Here is a 1,806-nt window from a genome sequence, read left to right on the forward strand (position 1 = left end):
CCCGCGGGGTGTATAGGGTGCCCAGCCGCCTCCCGGCTCCCTCCCGTGGCCCTCCCGAAACCACCGCGAGCCTTCGACCCTACCGGAGATAAGAAACAGCTGGTCCCCATGCGCTTTTCCTTTATTACCTTGAAAGCGAGTAATTTTTAAACGGCGCCCTGGTAGCCATAGAGAGGTGCATGTCAGCGTCTGCCGGCACCGTGGGAACTGCTGTGTGGGCGCTTCCAACCTGACCCCCCCTCTTCTGCCCGGCTGTCCCCCTCCTGCGCTGCTGCCCCAGCCCCCCAAGAGGACTGTGCAGCGCATTGCCAAGCGTAATGGCTCTTAATAAGCCATTAAGAAAGCGCTTTCAGGCTGCCGCGAGCTGCGTCAGCCTGGGTTTCTTGGGGTTGCGGCAGAGCCCGGTGGATCCCGGTGCCAGGCTTCGGTGAGGCCAGCTGCTCAATGGCGAGGGAGGCAGGGATGTCCCCTCAGCCCAGCGCCACCACCGCCGCCGCCCGCCTCGTGCCGTTTCGCTGGGTTTCTTGGGGTTGCGGCAGAGCCCGGTGGATCCCGGTGCCAGGCTTCGGTGAGGCCAGCTGCTCAATGGCGAGGGAGGCAGGGATGTCCCCTCAGCCCAGCGCCACCACCGCCACCGCCTGTCTCGTGCCGTTTCGCTACCCATTTCCCTCTCCCAATCCGCAGGCCAGAGATAAGAAAATCGACCAGGACCCGGCAGCTGCCGGCACCTACGGGAGGACAGCCAAGCATCTGAACATCGCAGCGCTCTGCCTGGGCATCGTGGGTACCATCATCTTCATCGTGCTGCTGGCTGTATACTACAAAAACTTGCGGGTGGGCAGCCACCTCTAACCCCGTCCCACCAAGGAGCAGCAGCACCAGGGCTTTGTTTTTCCTTCCCCTCCACCCCACTCATCCGAAACCCACCCGCCTCGCTTGTGGGGGAGATGTGCGGCTCCTGTGGGACCTTTCTCCCCACTCCCACTGGACAAGGGGTGTCCTCAGGCACACTCCTGGCGCACCCTGACTGAGACAACCCTCTTCAGCATGAATCCATGGGGTGAGCTCACAGCAAATAAAGCTCCTTCCCCACCCTTCTCCTTGGAAATGTCATGCTTTTGCATTTTGGGAGGCGTTATTCCCCCCGAGGCATCGTTATTCCCCCCACCTTGGGGGGCCGGGGCTACCCCATAACTCAGACGAGCAGGGAGGCAGGGCTGAGCGAGGAAGAGCAGCAGGAAAGGGGCTTGGAAAGGGAGTGCCATGTTGGTGCTATCAGTTAAATACATACACACACACCCTCGCAGGGCTTCTGGCATGTTTAGAGACGCCCCACAGCCCTCCCGGACCAATTTCTGTGCTTCCTCCTGCCTGCATTATCTACCATCCCAGGCGGAGATGGCCCCTGCGGGGAGGGGGAGTGCCAGTCTCTGCAGCCCCTGCCGAGGATGGGGCTCAGCGGGGGAGCTGGGGGGTCCCACCTTTCCTTGCGCCTGCCTGCCTCTCATTTCGGCACCCTGAAACCATCCTCCAAGCCCACACCTGTCCCTGCCCCACCTCGCTGCCAAGGGAGCGGCTCTCCAAAGGGGAAATTTGGCTTTTGAGTCCCCAAAGCTCCCTTGAGTCACCTCTGAGTCCCCAAGGTCCCCTGGAGTCCACAAAGTCCCCTTAAGTCCCCTCTGAATCCCCAAAGCTGCCCCACACCCACCAGCTTACACTGGGTGGGGGTACAGGGACACGGGTGACCGTGCCCTGGGTGGCAGTGCCACCCACCGAGGAGAGGGCTGAGCCCCAGGGTGGCACCCG

General features: G+C 62.2%; 1 protein-coding gene across 1 annotated transcript in view; it reads left to right on the top strand.

Annotated features, from left to right (window-relative positions):
- Positions 1 to 1,806, top strand: part of LOC103906295 (interferon-induced transmembrane protein 1) — a 3,749-nt gene that overhangs the window by 745 nt on the left and 1,198 nt on the right. The window contains exon 2 of the mRNA XM_009288169.1: positions 685 to 834. Within this exon, the coding sequence (XP_009286444.1) occupies positions 685 to 834 (150 nt within the window). The remainder of the gene's footprint in view (positions 1 to 684; positions 835 to 1,806) is intronic.

The sequence above is a fragment of the Aptenodytes forsteri genome, unplaced genomic scaffold (genome assembly GCF_000699145.1).
Source record: "Aptenodytes forsteri isolate BGI_AS27 unplaced genomic scaffold, ASM69914v1 Scaffold329, whole genome shotgun sequence".
Lineage (NCBI taxonomy): Eukaryota > Metazoa > Chordata > Aves > Sphenisciformes > Spheniscidae > Aptenodytes > Aptenodytes forsteri.